The sequence below is a fragment of the Ascaphus truei genome, chromosome 7 (genome assembly GCF_040206685.1).
Source record: "Ascaphus truei isolate aAscTru1 chromosome 7, aAscTru1.hap1, whole genome shotgun sequence".
NCBI classification, from domain to species: domain Eukaryota; kingdom Metazoa; phylum Chordata; class Amphibia; order Anura; family Ascaphidae; genus Ascaphus; species Ascaphus truei.
In genome coordinates, this window is record NC_134489.1 from 10477263 (window position 1) to 10497136 (window position 19874).

Below are 19874 nucleotides of genomic sequence, written 5' to 3' on the forward strand. Positions count from 1 at the left end.
ACAGATAGCAGATACTGTGGGGGTTGAGTGTATCCGGAGAATGTATTCCTGGCAGCCCCTGTATCACTAACTAGCTAATGCTATTTGGCATATCGTTGATTGCAAAGGACTGTAAAAGACGTTAGGTAGCGCATAGATCCGGCAGACTCCTGTGTGAGATGCATAATTGCAATGCAATGTGTATTGCTGACAGTCAGCGTTTGTTTAATCTGGTTATCCCACTTTCAACCGTGTATTCTTCCCAGATGGTGCCTGTTTAAGGGGGGCAGTCCCACTGAGAAGACACCAATGCCAATATTTACTAAGTGATGCTAAGTTGTAAGACACCATTCACTGCAAAGGCGTCTTATGGCATCAGACCGCTTAGTAACTATGGGTCAAAATCTGTTCACTTAGCAGTGTACGTGTACCTAGGTTTGTTAAAGGGAAAAAGTCATTTCTGTGTGTGTCCTGGAACAGGATTGTTTATTTTCTGTGTATTTTTTCTGCTCTCCCCAGGGAAAGTTACATGTTTCCCTGTTCTCAAGCAGTCTGCGCTGCTGCTGTGTGAATTGCAACATAGTTGTTACTATATTACTTTTTTCACATGCCACTAGTCCGTTGCCCTGGCAACCTCCCAATGCTCACAGTTGAGATTGGTTTAGCCCTCTCCCCCTGCCCTTCTCTCTGTATATAGTTATGCCCCGTGGCTTGTTTGCAAAGGAAAGTGTACTCTCTCTTAACACCAGCAGCCAAAGTGAGTAGACACATCTTCCACTGCTCCCTCAGAAAGGGATTCCTTTTTACCTTCCCCTGATACCAAAGCCTCTCAAATAGGATACTTCTCCTCACAAGAGACATGTCCTACCACAAACTACCTGCAAGTACTTTTATATTTCTGTTAACCCCACTCAATAAAGTTGAAGAAAATAGAAGGACTTTGTGGCTTTAAAAAGGGGATGAGTTAAGCTACATGGGTTTTCTCACATGCTACAAGTGAGCCTGAGTCCAGAATAGTGTGTGTGGGGGGGGGGGGGGGGGGGGGAATCTGTTTAATTTTCAGTGAGGACTGTGTTATTCTGCTTCTTATCAATGACTGGTTGTGCTGTTAAACATATCACTGTTCACTTTGGTCCTAGGAGGGGATGACCCTCTAAACGTGCCTGTCATTTGGTCACTTTGGTTCTACATGAATCTCACTCCAACCCAGGGGGGGCTCAACTCCAATCCTCAAGCACCCCCAACAGGTGAGGTTTTCAGCATATCCCAGCTTCAGCACAGGTGCCTCAAAGACTGAGCCTCTGATTGAGCCACCTGTGCTGAAGCAGAGACTGATTGAGCCACATGTGCTGAAGCTGGGGTATCCTGAAAACGTGGCCTGTTGGGGAGAGAGGGGGGGGTTGAGGAGTGGAGATGGGCACCCCTGCTTTAACCCATTAAGAATGTGAATGCCTTTATGTCACTTTGGTCCTATGTGGGACTCGCCCTTGAATCCATGAAACATGCGCTTGTTATTAGGTCCCTCTGCTCCTTCATGGGGCTGCATGTCCCAGTGGTGCCAGGGGAAGCAGGAGCAAAAGGAGACAGCTGAGATGTTCACAACTTCCAGATTTATTTCTCTATATATTCATCATCTGTCTCGAGGGAAGCAAGGCGTACAGAGGAAACCACATTCATTTCCTCTCCATCCATAACCCTGCTGGACAGATGTGTTGGACACTGATCAGTAGGGAAATTATTCCAGGAATAATATTATAGCCGCAACAACGCCGGCTGTGAAACCTCCTTCCCTGCTAAAGGGTTCTTCAATGGAAAGGGATAAGAGTAACATACTATAGGTAATGGGCCTACTTCGTGGATGGAGCAAGTGGTCTTGTATGTATGTATGTATATCTTTATTTACATAGCGCTTTATCGCAGTAATGCACGTGACATAATGGGAATATGCACTACAGGCATAAAGGAGCCCCTGCCCCGAAGAGCTTACAATCTATGTGGTAAATGGGGATAACTTACAGAGACAGAAAGAGGGTGTTCTGGTAAGTGTGTCTGTAAGGGGCCTTGGTCAGTGCATAGGGGATGTATAGTCTTAAAGCACAAACCCCCAAATCTCTTTTTTTTTTTAACTTGCCTAAATCGGGGGTCCCCTGGAGCGGGCCCACACTCCTCCGACCTCCGGTTCCTGAGATATATGTCGTTTTTTGGTGCCAGTGTTTGACAAAAAAAAAAAAAACTTTCAAATAAATGGCCGTGCGGTCCCCAATAGATAGTCACGACATCTCATGACGAGGTTGCAACTTTCTGTTGGCCGTCGGAGAGTGGGGAACATGGAGGCCGGGAGGGGGGAGGGGGAGTTCATGGATCAGCCCCCGCGCTCTTCCCATGGCATTTAAATTAAATGTGTGGGACAGCGCAAAGCCTCTGTACTCCATCCTACCTCGGCTCAGAAGACGCGTTGCTGTGGTGATGCGGCTGTGGGGTCACTAGACTTTATTGCCTGCAGGCAAGAAGGGAAATCCCGTTTCCCACCCCCCTACCCCCAGGTCCATTACCTTCTTATAATCCACCCCCCCCCCCCCCCACACCCGAGATGCATTACCTCTTTATAATCTCCCCCCCCCCCCCGGTCCAATACCTCTTTATAATCCCTCCGCCCCCCCAGATCCATTACCTCCTCATAATTCCCCCCCTCCCACCCAGTCCATTACCTCCTCATAATCACCTCCTTATAATTCCCCCCCCCCCCCCAGTCCATTACCTCCTTATAATACACCCCCTGGTCCATTAACTCCTTATAATACCCTTCAGTCCCCCCGGTCCATTACCTCCTTATAATATCCCCTCCCCAGGCCCATTACATCTTTATTATCCTCCCCCTGCACTGGTGGAGGTGGGTATGCAGGGGGTGAGGGCCCGGAGGGGGGGGGGGGGGGCTGCTTCATATGTGTGTCCTGGGCCCAACGATTTCTGTTGGACGCCGTGCTGACTGTAACACCTGACTTTGCACCAAATCCAAATGCCTAGTTACATATGTAAACGATGCCCCTACACCGGGTTAGGAGTCCCGCTCGGAGATGTGTCTGGGTGCAAAAATATTACATCTGCGGAAGGGTCTTATAATGATCCACTAGATCCGGACAAAAAAATAATCAAATAAAACAAATTTGGACATTTTTGTTCAAAGGACTTTAACTCCTTATTTCCACTTACAGTAGATGACTCCGCCTCAAACATTATTCACATTGTCTTTCTTTTACTGTATGTACAGGCGGTCCTCGCTTTTCCGACGGAATGCGTCACGCTAACTGCCGTCGGTTAACGGACCGTCGGATTGCTAGTCCCATGTTAATCGGCGGCGGTGACCGTTGGAAAAGTGGGTCCGGCGGCGGATTATGCGGCGTCAGATAAGGCATCCGTCGGAAACCATGACGTCGGTAAGCGAGGACCGCCTGTGCTTTTTACCCTAATAATATATTTAATTGGGAAATCCTCTTGTAGTTTTATGTCAAAGATACATACACACATACACACATACATATTGTGACAGAAACCAGGGGTTGGTAATAAACTCCATATACAGGGCTCCCAGGATACTGAACAGTTTCTGTCCTGTCTAAGCTGAACAGGGCAGCCTCGTGGTACAGGCACTCCATTCCACAGTTTGTCTGCTGCCTGTTTTCTGTCACCTGTCATGCTGATTAGAATTCAGGTATATAAGACCTGTTTCCTGTTTCCTCTGGGCCCCGCCCAAGAGCCTGGAAGGCTGCTGAACTGCAGAGGGGTGAGAAAGCCTCTTTCCCAAATCGCTTCATTCATTCTGTTAGTTTGTCTAAAGACTGCAAAGGTACTTATTTTGTTGGTGGAAGTGGATAAGCCACTTCCAACTCTGAGTCAGGGACATCTAAGTTTAAGTTATCGCTCAGACGAGCAGCTTTTTGTTTGGCTTTGTTTTCTGTTTAAACTGTGGCAGTCTCAGTGCCTGGGACTGAATAAACCAGGCATAGCCTGTTTAAAGGAACAGTACGTGACGTCTCATCATTTAACCTACCCTAAAAGACCGTGTTCTAACAGTCCCGGACAGACGGCGGAGCCCCGGAGTAAGCCGTTTGTCACATATGGTGGAGAATGCGGGCAGAACACTAAAAGGTCTGGGGGTTAAAGAACTTTAAAGAAAAAAAAAAAAAAAAGGGTTTTTTTTTCTCTCTCCAAACAAGATGGAAGACGTGGTGAGTGCGCTGGTACGCAATGTCGCTGTCCAGAGAGACGCGAATGAAGCCCTGCAACAGGCGAATGCAAACCAGCAAGAGACAAACCGCTTGCTGAAAGAGGAGCAACAGCGGTTCGCTCAGGGCTTACAGCAGGAACTCGAGATCCTGAGGGAGACTATCAGTAACCTTCCACTGGCAGCGGCAGCCCCAGTTCCGAAAATGACCAGGGCAAGCCACTACCTTCAGAAGATGGGACCCTCGGATGATGTGGAAGCCTATCTTCTCACGTTTGAACGCACGGCACAGAGAGAGGGATGGCCAGAAGCTGAGTGGGCTGGTCTAATCGCACCCTTCCTAAGCGGCGAACCCCAGAAGGCTTACTTTGATCTAGAGCCAGCCGAAGCTAACGTCTATGCAAAATTGAAGTTCGAGATCCTCGCCCGCCTCGGCGTAACCACGGCTGTTCGCGCCCAAAGGTTTCACGCATGGTCCTTCACGATGGATAAAGCCACCCGAAGCCAGATTTATGACCTCATCCACCTCGCCCGGAAGTGGCTACAACCCGAGATCAACTCAGCAAGCCACATCGTGGAACGGTTGGTCATGGACCAGTTCTTGAGGAAACTTCCCTCTGCCTTACGCCATTGGGTCAGTCGGAGTGACCCCCACAATGCGGATGAGCTTGTGGCCCTCGTAGAAAGGTACAATGCAGCAGGAGAGCACCCGCAACCCACAGTCGTGGAGCAACCCCACTACCCGAGGTTCCAGGACTCTTCCAGAGACGGTAAAAGGGTACCGGGGTTAAGGGGAGCTGAAGAGCGGCGACCACCTTCACGCAGCACTAGCAACAGTGGTTTGCACACTAAGGGCAATAGCCAACATGGGGAGCCGGGAAAAGGCTCTAAGTGGGACACAGACTATGTACCTAAATGTGTAAATTGTCATGAGAGGGGCCACACAGCAAAAATCTGCCCACTAAATGAGGAGCCCATGCAATGCAACAGCGTGGAACCTTATTCGCTGTTGTCCCAATGTATGGGCCCTAGCCCAGAGGACCCCTTGAATAACCATCTGTGGGCATTTGTAAAGGTTAATGGTAAGAGGGTTCGGGCACTTCTTGACTCTGGGAGTATGGTCACACTAGTGTCCGAATACCTATTGCCCATTAAGAAGAAACAGGTAAACAGTTCACAAAGAGTGGCAATTTGTTGTATACATGGGGATAATCATGAATATTCCACTGTTGATGTTTTTTTTGAAACAGAATTTGGTTCTTTAGATTTCAAGGTGGGTGTTGTACCCAAACTGGCACATGATGTGTTAATAGGGACCGACTTTCCCCATTTTCTAAAAATGTGGTCCCCAGCTCAGAATAGCGCCCAGAGTTCAATAGCAGACCATAACGAAGTGTTAGAAGAAACAAATCCTTTCCCTTTTTCAGAAATGGAGGTTGACGAGGGCCCAAATAAGAAAGGGGAAAAGGAGGAGTGCTGTGAAATTCCCTTCCCCATCACTACTTTGGTAGGGAATACCCCAAATCAAGATGTTGATCAGGCACTTACCACCCCAGTACAGGATAAGACCCTCGCTGACCTAGAGGTCAGTCCTGGGAGTTTTAAGAAGGCCCAGTGGGAGGACCCCACATTAGCGGTAGCAAGGGGAAATATACGGGACCAGAATAGTACTCATGGCCAACCAGATAGGTCACTTGCTTACCCCTACTTCGAGGTAGAGAACGACCTAGTATATCGGGTTGATAAAAGAAAATCAGTTACAACTAAACAATTGTTGGTACCACGGACATTCCGTAACGTAGTATTACACCTCGCACATAGTCATCCATTGGGGGGACACCTAGGGGTGGAAAAGACAAAAGAAAAGGTTCTCCGAAGCTTTTATTGGCCTGGGGTTCTGGCAGAAATTACAAACTATTGTTCCTCATGCCCAGAATGTCAGATCACCGCCCCGTTCAAAGCATACCGCAGCCCATTGGTACCCCTTCCCATAATAGAGGTACCATTTGACCGGATTGCTATGGATCTAGTAGGACCCCTAATAAAGTCTGCTAGGGGACATCAGCATATATTGGTAATATTAGATTATGCTACCCGATATCCGGAGGCAGTTCCCCTACGTAGCACCTCTGCTAAAAACATAGCAAAAGAGTTAGTACTTCTGTTTTCCCGGGTCGGAATTCCTAAAGAGATCTTATCTGACCAGGGAACACCATTTATGTCCCAAGTAACAAAAGAGCTATGTAAACTCCTAAAAATCAAGCATCTCAGAACCTCAGTCTATCATCCACAAACAGATGGTTTAGTGGAAAGGTTCAATAAAACCTTAAAGAGCATGTTACGCCGGGCGGTCGATAAGGATGGGAAAAACTGGGACTGTTTGTTACCATACCTGTTATTTGCCATTAGGGAAGTTCCCCAGTCATCCACAGGCTTCTCCCCGTTTGAACTATTGTATGGCCGACATCCAAGAGGCTTACTGGATATAGCCAAAGAAACTTGGGAACACGAGGTTACCCCTTACAGAAGTGTAATAGAGCATGTTGCCCAAATGCAGGACCGCATTGCTGCAGTCCTACCCATAGTGAGGGAACACATGGAGAAAGCTCAAGAAGCACAAAGGAATACGTATAATAAGGGTGCTAGGGTCAGAATTTTTTTTCCAGGTGATAGGGTACTAGTTCTGGTTCCCACCGTGGAGAGTAAATTCCTTGCTAAATGGCATGGGCCATATGAGGTTTTGGAAAGAGTGGGAGAAGTAAATTATAGGGTAAGGCAGCCAGGTAGGAGGAAACCTGAGCAAATTTACCATATAAACCTACTCAAGCCCTGGAAAGATAGAGAGGTCTTGTTAACCCTAGTACCCCCAGGTCCGTCAGAGAATCAAGAAACTGACCCAGAGGTTAGCATAGCTGAAACACTGTCCGTGCATCAGAAACGAGAGGTCCAGAGTTTAGTGAGAAGGAACAAAGAAATTTTCTCTACACAGCCAGGTAAAACTAACGTAATTAAACATGACATAGTCTCTGAACCGGGGGTCCGAGTTAACCTTAAACCGTACCGAATCCCAGAGGCCAAGAGAGAGGCTATAAGTTTAGAGGTTAAAAAAATGCTAAAACTAGGCGTAATTGAGGAATCCCAAAGTGGGTGGAACAGCCCTATAGTTTTAGTCCCAAAGCCAGACGGTACAACAAGGTTTTGTAATGACTACCGGAAACTAAACGCGGTGTCAAAATTTGATACTTATCCTATGCCCAGGGTGGATGAACTTGTAGAGAGACTGGGCAAAGCCCGATATCTCACAACCCTAGACCTAACAAAAGGGTACTGGCAGGTTCCCCTCACAGAAAGGGCAAAAGAAAAAACAGCCTTCTCATCCCCAGACGGCCTCTTTCAATATAAGGTGCTGCCTTTTGGCTTACATGGAGCTCCCGCCACATTCCAAAGAATGATGGATAAAATTTTAAAACCACACGTTCGGTACGCTGCCGCCTACCTGGATGATGTGGTAATCCATAGTGAAGATTGGCAGTCCCACCTTCCAAAGGTCCAAGCTGTGCTCGACGCAGTTCGGTCTGCTGGACTAACTGCTAACCCCGCTAAATGCACTATTGGTCTGGAGGAGGCCAAGTATCTGGGGTATTCTATTGGTAGAGGGTTACTCAAACCACAAACACTCAAAGTAGAGGCGATACAAAATTGGCCAAGGCCAGTCACAAAAAAACAAGTAAGGACCTTTTTGGGGTTAATTGGCTACTATAGGAGGTTTATTCCCAATTTTGCAACTAAGGCAACCCCACTAACCGACCTCACAAAAGCAAGAGGACCGCTAATGGTAAAGTGGTCCCCCGAAGCCGAACAGGCCTTTAGAAGCCTGAAAGAAGCTCTCTGTGCCCAACCAGTGTTGGTCACACCTGACTTCTCCAAAGAGTTCGTAGTCCAAACCGACGCATCTGAGGTAGGGCTGGGGGCGGTACTCTCCCAGGAGTCTCAAGGGGAGGAGCACCCCATCCTTTATTTAAGTAGGAAACTAAATCCCCAGGAGAAAAATTACTCCATAGTCGAGAAAGAGTGTCTCGCAATAAAGTGGGCTGTAGAGACACTCAAGTATTATCTGTTGGGGAGAAAGTTCCGATTGGTCACAGATCATGCACCCCTTACCTGGATGTGTCAAAATAGGGAGAAGAACGCTAGGGTGACCAGGTGGTTCCTAAGCCTACAGCCCTTTAAATTTTCTGTGGAACACAGGTCGGGGCACAAACATGGCAATGCCGACGGGTTGTCAAGGATGCACTCCCTAATATCCATGGTCGCTCACCCCTCGAGGTCTGAGCTGGGGGGGAGGATATGTGACAGAAACCAGGGGTTGGTAATAAACTCCATATACAGGGCTCCCAGGATACTGAACAGTTTCTGTCCTGTCTAAGCTGAACAGGGCAGCCTCGTGGTACAGGCACTCCATTCCACAGTTTGTCTGCTGCCTGTTTTCTGTCACCTGTCATGCTGATTAGAGTTCAGGTATATAAGACCTGTTTCCTGTTTCCTCTGGGCCCCGCCCAAGAGCCTGGAAGGCTGCTGAACTGCAGAGGGGTGAGAAAGCCTCTTTCCCAAATCGCTTCATTCATTCTGTTAGTTTGTCTAAAGACTGCAAAGGTACTTATTTTGTTGGTGGAAGTGGATAAGCCACTTCCAACTCTGAGTCAGGGACATCTAAGTTTAAGTTATCGCTCAGACGAGCAGCTTTTTGTTTGGCTTTGTTTTCTGTTTAAACTGTGGCAGTCTCAGTGCCTGGGACTGAATAAACCAGGCATAGCCTGTTTAAAGGAACAGTACGTGACGTCTCATCATTTAACCTACCCTAAAAGACCGTGTTCTAACAGTCCCGGACAGACGGCGGAGCCCCGGAGTAAGCCGTTTGTCACAATATACACACACATATACACATATACACACACATATACACACACATATACACACATATACACACATATACACATACATACATACACACATATACACACATATACACACACATACATACATACATACATACACATATACATACACATATACATACATACACACCTACATACATACACACATACATACACACATACATACATACACAGATACATACATACACACATACATACACACATATACACACATACATACATACACATGTACATACACACATACATACACACATATACACACATATACACACACATACATACACACATACATACATACATATACATACACATATACATACATACATACATACATACACACATACATACACACTGTGACAAACGGCTTACTCCGGGGCTCCGTCGTTTGTCCGGGACTGTTTAGAACACGGTCTTTTAGGGTAGGTTAAATGATGAGGCGTCACGTACTGTTCCTTTAAACAGGCTATGCCTGGTTTATTCAGTCCCAGGCACTGAGACTGCCACAGTGCATACAACAGAAAACAGATCAAAACAAAAGCTGCTCACCTGAGCGATAACTTAACTTAGATATCCCTGACTCAGGGTTGGAAGTGGCTTTTCCACTTCCAACATCAAAACACGGTACTTTTGCAGTCTTACACAAATGAACAGAAAGATTGAACCTGTTTGGGGAAGAGGCTTCTCCCCTCTGTAGTTCAGCAGCCTTCCAGCCTCCTGGCTCTTGTGGGGAGACCAGAGCAAACAGGAAATCAGTCTTTCATACCTGATTCCTAATTAGCATGACAGGTGACAGAAATCAGGCAGCAGACAAACTCTGGTCTGGATCTCTCATCCCTCAGTTCCAGCGCTTGCCAAACTGTGGGATGGAGTGTATGTATTATAAGGCTGCACTCCCAGGCCAAACAGGATAGAAACTGTCTAGTATCCTGGGAGCCCTATATACGGAATTTATTACCATCCCCTGGTTTCTGTCACATATCCTCCCCCCCAGCTCAGACCTCGAGGGATGAGCGACCATGGATATTAGGGAGTGCATCCTTGACAACCCGTCAGCATTGCCATGTTTGTGCCCTGACCTGTGTTCCACAGAAAATTTAAAGGGTTGTAGGCTTAGGAACCACCTGGTCACTCTAGCATTCTTTTCCCTGTTTTGACACATCCAGGTAAGGGGTGCATGATCTGTGACCAACCGGAATTTTCTCCCCAACAGGTAGTATTTGAGCGTCTCTACAGCCCACTTTATTGCGAGACACTCTTTCTCTACTATGGAGTAATTTTTCTCCTGGGGATTTAGTTTCCTACTTAAATAAAGGATGGGGTGCTCCTCACCTTGAGACTCCTGGGAGAGTACCGCCCCCAGCCCTACCTCAGATGCGTCGGTTTGGACTACGAACTCTTTGGAGAAGTCAGGTGTGACCAACACTGGTTGGGCACAGAGAGCTTCTTTCAGGCTTCTAAAGGCCTGTTCGGTTTCGGGGGACCACTTTACCATTAGCGGTCCTCTTGCTTTTGTGAGGTCAGTTAGTGGGGTTGCCTTAGTTGCAAAATTGGGAATAAACCTTCTATAGTACCCAATTAACCCCAAAAAGGTCCTTACTTATTTTTTTGTAACTGGCCTTGGCCAATTTTGTATCGCCTCCACTTTGAGTGTTTGGGGTTTGAGTAAACCTCTGCCAATAGAATATCCCAGATACTTGGCCTCCTCCAGACCAATAGTGCATTTAGCGGGGTTAGCAGTTAGTCCAGCAGACCGGACTGCGTCAAGCACAGCTTGGACCTTTGGAAGGTGGGATTGCCAATCTTCACTATGGATTACCACATCATCCAGGTAGGCGGCAGCATACCGAGCATGTGGTTTTAAAATTTTATCCATCATTCTTTGGAATGTGGCGGGAGCTCCATGTAAGCCAAAAGGCAACACCTTATACTGAAAGAGGCCGTCTGGGGTTGAGAAGGCTGTCTTTTCTTTTGCCCTTTCTGTGAGGGGAACCTGCCAGTACCCTTTTGTTAGGTCTAGGGTTGTGAGATATCGGGCTTTGCCCAGTCTCTCTACAAGTTCATCTACCCTGGGCATAGGATAAGTATCAAATTTTGACACCGCGTTTAGTTTCCGGTAGTCATTACAAAACCTTGTTGTACCATCTGGCTTTGGGACTAAGACTATAGGGCTGTTCCACCCACTTTGGGATTCCTCAATTACACCTAGTTTTAGCATTTTTTTAACCTCTAAACTTATAGCCTTTCTTTTGGCCTCTGGGATTCGGTACGGTTTAAGGTTAACTCGGACCCCCGGTTCAGAGACTAGGTCATGTTCAATTACGCTAGTTCTACCTGGCCGTATAGAGAAGATTTCTTTGTTTCTTTTCACTAAATTCTGAACCTCTCGTTTCTGATGAACAGACAGGGTTTCAGCTATGCTAACCTCTGGGTCAGTTTCTTGATTCTCTGACGGACCTGGGGGTACTAGGGTTAACAAGACTTCTCTATCTTTCCAGGGCTTGAGTAGGTTTATATGGTAAATTTGCTCAGGTTTCCTCCTACCTGGCTGTCTTACCTTATAATTTACTTCTCCCACTCTTTCCAAGACCTCATATGGCCCATGCCATTTAGCAAGGAATTTACTCTCCACGGTGGGAACCAGAACTAGTACCCTATCACCTGGAGAAAAAATTCTGACCCTAGCACCCTTATTATATGTATTCCTCTGTGCTTCTTGAGCTTTCTCCATGTGTTCCCTCACTATGGGTAGGACTGCAGCAATGCGGTCCTGCATCTGGGCAACATGCTCTATTACACTTCTGTAAGGGGTAACCTCGTGTTCCCAAGTCTCTTTGGCTATATCCAGTAAGCCCCTTGGGTGTCGGCCATACAATAGTTCAAACGGGGAGAAGCCTGTGGATGATTGGGGAACTTCCCTAATGGCAAATAACAGGTACGGTAACAAACAATCCCAGTTTTTCCCATCTTTATCAACCGCCCGCCGTAACATGCTCTTTAAGGTTTTATTGAACCTTTCCACTAAACCATCTGTTTGTGGATGATAGACTGAGGTTCTGAGATGCTTGATTTTTAGGAGTTTACATAGCTCTTTCGTTACTTGGGACATAAATGGTGTTCCCTGGTCAGATAGAATCTCTTTAGGAATCCCGACCCGGGAAAACAGAACTACTAACTCTTTTGCTATGTTTTTAGCTGAGGTGCTACGTAGGGGAACTGCCTCCGGATATCGGGTGGCATAATCTAATATTACCAATATATGCTGATGTCCCCTAGCAGACTTTATTAGGGGTCCTACTAGATCCATAGCAATCCGGTCAAATGGTACCTCTATTATGGGAAGGGGTACCAATGGGCTGCGGTACGCCTTGAACGGGGCGGTGATCTGACATTCTGGGCATGAGGAACAATAATTCGTAATTTCTGCCAGAACCCCAGGCCAATAGAAGCTTCGGAGAACCTTTTCTTTTGTCTTTTCCACCCCTAGGTGTCCCCCCAATGGATGACTATGTGCGAGGTGTAATACTACGTTACGGAATGTCCGTGGTACCAACAATTGTTTAGTTGTAACTGATTTCCTTTTATCAACCCGATATACTAGGTCGTTCTCTACCTCAAAGTAGGGGTAATCAAGTGACCTATCTCTTTGGCCAGGAGTACTATTCTGGTCCCGTATATTTCCCCTTGCTACCGCTAATGTGGGGTCCTCCCACTGGGCCTTCTTAAAACTCCCAGGACTGACCTCTAGGTCAGCGAGGGTCTTATCCGGTTCTGGGGTGGTAAGTGTCTGCTCAACATCTTGATTTGGGGTATTCCCTACCAAAGTAGTGATGGGGAAGGGAATTTTACAGCACTCCTCCTTTTCCCCCTTCTTATTTGGGCCCTCGTCAACCTCCATTTCTGAAAAAGGGAAAGGATTTGTTTCTTCTAATACTTCGTTATGGTCCGCTATTGAACTCTGGGCGCTATTCTGAGCGGGGGACCACATTTTTAGAAAATGGGGAAAGTCAGTCCCTATTAACACATCATGTGCCAGTTTGGGTACAATACCCACCTTGAAATCTAAAGAACCAAACTCTGTTTCAAAAAAACATCAACAGTGGAATATTCATGATTATCCCCATGTATACAACAAATTGCCACTCTTTGTGAACTGTTTCCCTGTTTCTTCTTAATGGGCAAGAGGTATTCGGACACTAGTGTGACCATGCTCCCAGAGTCAAGAAGTGCCCGAACCCTCTTACCATTAACCTTTACAAATGCCCACAGATGGTTATTCAAGGGGTCCTCTGGGCTAGGGCCCATACATTGGGACAACAGCGAATAAGGTTCCACGCTGTTGCATTGCATGGGCTCATCATTTAGTGGGCAGATTTTTGCTGTGTGGCCCCTCTCATGACAATTTACACATTTAGGTACATAGTCTGTGTCCCACTTAGAGCCTTTTCCCGGCTCCCCATGTTGGCTATTGCCCTTAGTGTGCGAACCACTGTTGCTGGTGCTGCGTGAAGGTGGTCGCCGCTCCTCAGCTCCCCTTAACCCCGGTACCCTTTTACCGTCTCTGGAAGAGTCCTGGAACCTCGGGTAGTGGGGTTGCTCCACGACTGTGGGTTGCGGGTGCTCTTCTGCTGCATTGTACCTTTCTACGAGGGCCACAAGCTCATCCACATTGTGGGGGTCACTCCGACTGACCCAACGGCGTAAGGCAGAGGGAAGTTTCCTCAAGAACTGGTCCATGACCAACCGTTCCACGATGTGGCTGGCTGAGTTGATCTCGGGTTGTAGCCACTTCCGGGCGAGGTGGATGAGGTCATACATCTGGCTTCGGGTGGCTTTATCCATCGTGAAGGACCATGCGTGAAACCTTTGGGCGCGAACAGCCGTGGTTACGCCGAGGCGGGCGAGGATCTCGAACTTCAATTTTGCATAGACGTTAGCTTCGGCTGGCTCTAGATCAAAGTAAGCCTTCTGGGGTTCGCCGCTTAGGAAGGGTGCGATTAGACCAGCCCACTCAGCTTCTGGCCATCCCTCTCTCTGTGCCGTGCGTTCAAACGTGAGAAGATAGGCTTCCACATCATCCGAGGGTCCCATCTTCTGAAGGTAGTGGCTTGCCCTGGTCATTTTCGGAACTGGGGCTGCCGCTGCCAGTGGAAGGTTACTGATAGTCCCCCTCAGGATCTCGAGTTCCTGCTGTAAGCCCTGAGCGAACCGCTGTTGCTCCTCTCTCAGCAAGCGGTTTGTCTCTTGCTGGTTTGCATTCGCGTTTTGCAGGGCTTCATTCGTCTGTTGCTGGTTTGCATTCGCCTGTTGCTGGTTGGCATTCGCCTGTTGCTGGTTGGCATTAATCTCTTGCTGGGCTATTAGCAGCTGTTGCTGGGCTGCATTCGTCTGCTGCTGGTTTGCATTAGTTTCTTGCTGGGCTATTAACAGCTGTTGCTGGGTTTCATTCACGTCTTTCTGGGCAGCGACATTGCGTACCAGCGCACTCACCACGTCTTCCATCTTCTTTGCAGAGGATGAAAAAACTTTTTTTTTTTTTTTTTTCAAAGTTCTTCAACCCGCAGACCCCCTAGTGCTCTGCCCGCATTCTCCACCATATGTGACAAACGGCTTACTCCGGGGCTCCGTCGTTTGTCCGGGACTGTTTAGAACACGGTCTTTTAGGGTAGGTTAAATGATGAGGCGTCACGTACTGTTCCTTTAAACAGGCTATGCCTGGTTTATTCAGTCCCAGGCACTGAGACTGCCACAGTGCATACAACAGAAAACAGATCAAAACAAAAGCTGCTCACCTGAGCGATAACTTAACTTAGATATCCCTGACTCAGGGTTGGAAGTGGCTTTTCCACTTCCAACATCAAAACACGGTACTTTTGCAGTCTTACACAAATGAACAGAAAGATTGAACCTGTTTGGGGAAGAGGCTTCTCCCCTCTGTAGTTCAGCAGCCTTCCAGCCTCCTGGCTCTTGTGGGGAGACCAGAGCAAACAGGAAATCAGTCTTTCATACCTGATTCCTAATTAGCATGACAGGTGACAGAAATCAGGCAGCAGACAAACTCTGGTCTGGATCTCTCATCCCTCAGTTCCAGCGCTTGCCAAACTGTGGGATGGAGTGTATGTATTATAAGGCTGCACTCCCAGGCCAAACAGGATAGAAACTGTCTAGTATCCTGGGAGCCCTATATACGGAATTTATTACCATCCCCTGGTTTCTGTCACAACACATACATACATACACACATATACACACATATACACACACATACATACACACATACATACATACATACACATATACATACATACATACATACATACACACATACATACATACACAGATACATACATACACAGATACATACATACTTACATGCCAGGATTCACTGGGGTATCAGAGCTTGATCCAGAGTTCACTGCCAATGACATGCATGACAGTTAAATCAGCAATTCCCTTCAATCTGTATATCTCGTTTTATTATTATAACTTGATGGTCCCCCGGAGCTGAGCCGCGGTTCCTCAACCTCCCCCCAGTTCCTGAAATATTTCATTTTTTCCCCGTCAGTGTATGTATAACAAAAGCACAAATATGGCTGCCAAGTCACCAATAGAACTTAGCAGTGGCGTATAATGCTGTATATTGCCCAGAATCGAGCTTGACCAGGAGGCTTTTTTCTGTCTGGGGGAATTATTCTCCACCCCCTCCCCCATCCACAACATGAACGATATTATCAGAACCTGGGCGTCCCTGGAGCTCTGGGGGCCACAAATCTACCCTGGGGGACTCTGGTTCACGTAATGAAAACCTCCCACCCTCCCCCAAAAAGCGACCATCGGGACTGCTACTTTAATCCCATAGAGAATTCCAATGCCCTTTATCAGAGTTTAGTAAACCACAGTCAGCACACATGATGATCTGTAAATCAACCTAAAGTGTAGTGTGCACGTATCATTAGAGGACTATTATCAGTGTTCGACAAACCTATACATTTGCTCGCCCCGGGCGAGTGGATTTAACCCCCAGGCGAGTAAATATTGGCCCAAGCAGCACACGTTTGGTACTAGGTGGCGAGTAGATTTTTTTGTGTGGCGAGTAGATTTTTTGGTGATTTGTCAACCACTGACTATTATCATCATATAGTTCAAGAAAAGATATGTCTTTATTTTGGCTGTGTAGTGATTATACGTTATGTTTTTGCACAATATAATTTCTGTGTAATGTATCCCCTCCCCGTGATCAGAACAAGTGAGGAATGTGCTTGGTATGAGCTCCTAACCAGGTCCCTAACGAAAGCTGTGGACACTGTATATTCTCTGTCATTTAATAGTACGTGTATCACAGCCTGACTTTCTGTCCTAAACTTACCAAGCTAGTAAACCTGCCATCCTCCAATCACCGAAATCTGTGACATTGGGACAAAACACTTTATTGAATTGGTGCTAATTCAAGTCTCTAAGATACTTAATATCAGTGAGACTGACTCCAAATCAGCGTGAATCACAGAAAATCGGTCTGTAAACACCAGGGCTTTTTTTGTGGGGAAAAGTCAAGGAATAGGTTTTTTTCCCCATCTCCATGGGTTACAACACTATATGGGACAGCGTCCAGTTTTCCTCTGACATATTTCCATATCAAAAGCGAAATTATTTATTGAAGTTTACATATAAATTCATTTCAGTTGGATTAGGTTTCCCGTTTACAAAGCCAGTAAACATGTCAAAAATTATAAGCCAGCTGTTCCAATGGTAGCGGTATTACATTGCTGGGAGCATTGTCGCCTGCAGCGCCAGTAGATTTGCTATATAAAACAGAATTGGAACTTTAATATCACACTACAAGTAGGGGTCAGCCGACAGGAGGGTGTTTGATAGGGGTGGGAGCCCTCTGCACAAAGAGAAGCTTTTATTACAGCTCCGAGACTGGAGAAATGGAGGAGGATGAATGGAATAAGCAGACGGATGACAAGAGTCGGACATGTCTTCTGTTGATGGGAAGCGCTTAACCTCTGTCCTGCTGGGTCTACATTCTGTGCAGTGTACCATTCCTCTCTAACAGCTGCAGGGTTACAGAGGGCAGCGATAACAAAGGCCCACAACGGAAACCTTGTAGGTGTCATCTATCATGGCTTGGACGTGTCTTGAGAAATAAGACATCCTGGCACCTGTACAATGGACGTTCCCAAAGCTCTTTTCAAGCACTTAAGTGCTTTAAGAAATGCAATCAGCATCAAAAGAGGCACAGAACTCAAACCTCACACCCCATGAACACGCACCCCATATCTTCGAACATCTGCACCCCTCGTTAACCTTTCAATGAGATCCTGCTCCACAATAAATGTTTTGTCTCCCTAGACTTTTATGGGATCCTGCTTTACAAAAAATTATTTTTTTCCCTGTAGACTCGTGAGATTCCCCTATATACATTAAAATATGTATTTGTCTCTATAGATTTGCATGGGAGCTCTCTCTATAAGAATTTATTTGTCTCCGTGGACTTTCATAGCATTTCCATTCTGGTTTCTGCCTCTTGAAACAGCACATAAGTGTCCTATTATCCCTTTCTTCTACACCTGCTTTATTTTACGCGGCGGCAGCAGCAGCTTAGACAGCAGAGGTTTATGCTCTCCAATGAATGAACAGGCAGAAGCCAGTAGGATTAGTAATGAATCTCAATGCACTTCAGCCTCTCTCATCCTAACATGCCATTAAAAACCATAGTTTGCTGTCTGCTAACTTGTACTGTATGAAGAAACGTACCTCATTCTTCCACTTCATCCTGTCCATTTCCTTGTGCACCTCCTGTACACCATACAGGCATACCCCGGTTTAAGGACACTCACTTTAAGTACACTCGCGAGTAAGTACATTCCGCTCAATAGGCAAACGGCAGCTCACGCATGCGCCTGTCAGCACGTCCTGAACAGCAATACCTGCTCCCTACCTGTACCGAAGCTGTGCGCAAGCGGGGAGACTATAGATCCTGTTACACATGCGTTATTTACATCAGTTATGCACGTATATAATGATTGCAGTACAGTACATGCATCAAAAGTGGGGAAAAAGGTAGTGCTTCACTTTAAGTACAATTTCACTTTACATACATGCTCCGGTCCCATTGCGTACGTTAATGCGGGGTATGCCTGTACTTATGATTTAAACGTCTTTTGAGACTAGCGCCGATATTCGAAGTGTAGTGAAGATGCTTTTCCCTGTCAGGAAAACTCTAAACTCCATCTAAATGAATGGAGCTGAAATGTAAGACGAGAGAAAGGAGTCTGACCATAACACCAGCTTCCTTGTTTCTGTTTTCCAGCGCCAACCTGTGTGGAGATAAATGCTGCCCGGGGTGGAGCGTGGCACCGAAAACAGGGAAATGTACCAAAGGTGAGCGCTTTGTGTCGGGCGAATGTCACTATGGCCCACATTTACAGAGCACAGTTATTCCATACCGCAAAATAGTGCAACACAGCATATCAAAAAATTATCAAAAGAAACCAGCAGGCCAGCATGAAATGGCCTCACACATTGTAAATTCTTTTCAGCGCTAGAAACCAGTTTCAGGTAACCAGGGGATGCTGACATGTGCAAGGATCAGGCAATGGCCCCGGGATGCGTAAAGTATGAAAAGAGATAAAATGCCAACATACTGTAGCGTTTTGCTGTTAAGACATTTAATAGATGAATGGAATAAAATCAATGCACTCATATATTGTACATTGAATAAAAGCGCTGTGTGCGCAGAGGCTCCAGCAATCAATATCCAGACAGTCCCTCTGATTAGCGTCCGCCGTGCGAGACAAATAGATGGAATGGATCTCAAGGACGCAGGCTTCAGGCTGGACAGGCTCTCCAATGGCAGAAAATGCAGCGCACCCTACGCGTTTCACTGGTGTCCGGCTTCCTCAGGGGCTCAGTGTTGTAGTGAGCAAAAATCCCTCTTGACGGTAACCCTCCATTCGCGCCGACTATCGTGACGTCACCGCGCACTATAGTGCGTCGTGACGTCAATACATCCATGTGTCAGAAAGAACGCAAGGATTGACAACGAGTATAACTTTATCAATCGTTTCAACAAAGTGACAGGAGGTGAGAGTACGGTTTTGCATGTAATATAGAAACACATTAGACACGGAAATGCAATTAATTAGGCAGTCTAGGCTGAAAGTAAAACAATCAGCACTAGAAATAAAACATGAATTGAAGGAAATGGGCCAGATATATTAAAATTAAATATAAAAAATAAATAAGTGACAAGTACATACTCCGCAATAAAGAGTACCAGCAACAGTGTGACTGGAGAGATTCCAAATAGGATCAAATTAAGATTACATTATAAAATAATTTAAATCTATATCAACTTTGAGACCTGCTGGTTGCCAAGTTTATTCTTTTTTCCACACAAATATCTTTATTGGATTCACAGACAACTTGTATACAGTTCATTTTCAGGTACAGTATATAACATTGTTTAATCGCATGCATCGTAATGTTCCTACTGTTCCTACTGTGAAAGGGACTTGTGTGTGGTGTGATTTGGTTTTTAGAGGATTGATCAGAGCTGAATTACTTTCATAGGCTTAGAGTGGTGCTCGAGGTGTTACAGAACCTGGGTCTCAGAACACCATTTTAGTCGGCTCCATCCAAGCTTTATATGCGTGCCTTCCTCTTCAATGGGGAGTGGGGGGGAGGGGGATGCTCCCGTGTCGGGAGTGAGTCCTATT

The 19874-nt window shown here is 46.3% G+C and overlaps 1 protein-coding gene across 3 annotated transcripts in view; it reads left to right on the forward strand.

Moving 5' to 3' along the window:
- Positions 1 to 19874, forward strand: part of LTBP4 (latent transforming growth factor beta binding protein 4) — a 267101-nt gene that overhangs the window by 36349 nt on the left and 210878 nt on the right. For all 3 annotated transcript variants that reach the window (XM_075606993.1, XM_075606992.1, XM_075606994.1), the window contains exon 2: positions 18467 to 18537. In XM_075606993.1, the coding sequence (XP_075463108.1) occupies positions 18467 to 18537 (71 nt within the window). The remainder of the gene's footprint in view (positions 1 to 18466; positions 18538 to 19874) is intronic.